The sequence below is a fragment of the Etheostoma spectabile genome, chromosome 2, assembly GCF_008692095.1.
Source record: "Etheostoma spectabile isolate EspeVRDwgs_2016 chromosome 2, UIUC_Espe_1.0, whole genome shotgun sequence".
Classification (NCBI taxonomy): domain Eukaryota; kingdom Metazoa; phylum Chordata; class Actinopteri; order Perciformes; family Percidae; genus Etheostoma; species Etheostoma spectabile.
The window spans coordinates 26263033-26263891 of record NC_045734.1 but is presented as its reverse complement, the minus strand read 5'-3'; the positions used below and the strand labels follow the sequence as shown (position 1 = coordinate 26263891).

General features: G+C 45.9%; 1 protein-coding gene across 1 annotated transcript in view; it reads left to right on the top strand.

Annotated features, from left to right (window-relative positions):
* pdgfaa (platelet-derived growth factor alpha polypeptide a) overlaps nt 1-859 on the top strand; it is a gene marked incomplete at its 3' end in the record, with an annotated part of 12792 nt that overhangs the window by 6066 nt on the left and 5867 nt on the right. The window contains 1 exon segment of the mRNA XM_032533535.1: nt 614-807. Coding sequence (XP_032389426.1) covers nt 614-807 — 194 coding nt within the window.

The following is an 859-nucleotide window of genomic DNA, read 5'->3' as shown; positions in this document are numbered from 1 at the left end:
CTCTCTCTCTCTCTCTCTCTCTCTCTCTCTCTCTCTCCACACACACACACAAAGAGTGTGTTTCTTGTGGTTGATTAACGCAGACTGAAAACCTCTCATAATGCGTCTGGGGTGGGAAGCGCACTGCATGAGTCCATGAGACTACTATCTGATTATGCCACATTTGAATTGTGATATTTTGTGATTAAATTCTGAATCGGCTTTGTGCTCTTTCAGGTAAATGTAGTAGTACAATGTCTTCCTCTAATGTAGAAGTATCCTGTAAGTCAGTAGGCTATACAGTGGAATTGCACATTAAGTGGTTTGGGGTCCTTCAGTAGGCTAAGTAATTTTGGGGTACAATTTGGTTTTGGAGAAAGCTTCGAGCAGCTGTACCACAGGCCAAGCACTCGCTCGTTCCAAACAGGCACATTTTTGACGGGCACTGTACTAGTTTTTCAAAATGACCACAATGACCAAAATGAAGAGAGTTTAATCTATCAAAAATACATACAGTATCATAGCAGAAATCATACCAGAAATCTGAAAGTTCTCCATAGTGCTGGTGTATCACTGATGAAATGTGTGGTTAAAAGTGATAATGCAATGCTTTGATCTTTTTGTTCCCCTGCAGTGGTGGAGGAGGCCTTGCCGGCGGTGTGTAAGGTGCGGACAGCGATCTATGAGATCCCCAGGAGCCAGGTGGATCCCACCTCAGCCAACTTCATCATCTGGCCGCCCTGCGTCGAGGTGAGGCGCTGCACCGGCTGCTGCAACACCAGCAACATGAGATGCCAGGCTGCTCGCAAGCACCACCGCACAGTCAAGGTACAAAACAAGAGCATGTTTCTACTCTGTGTGTGTGTGTGTGTGTGTGTGT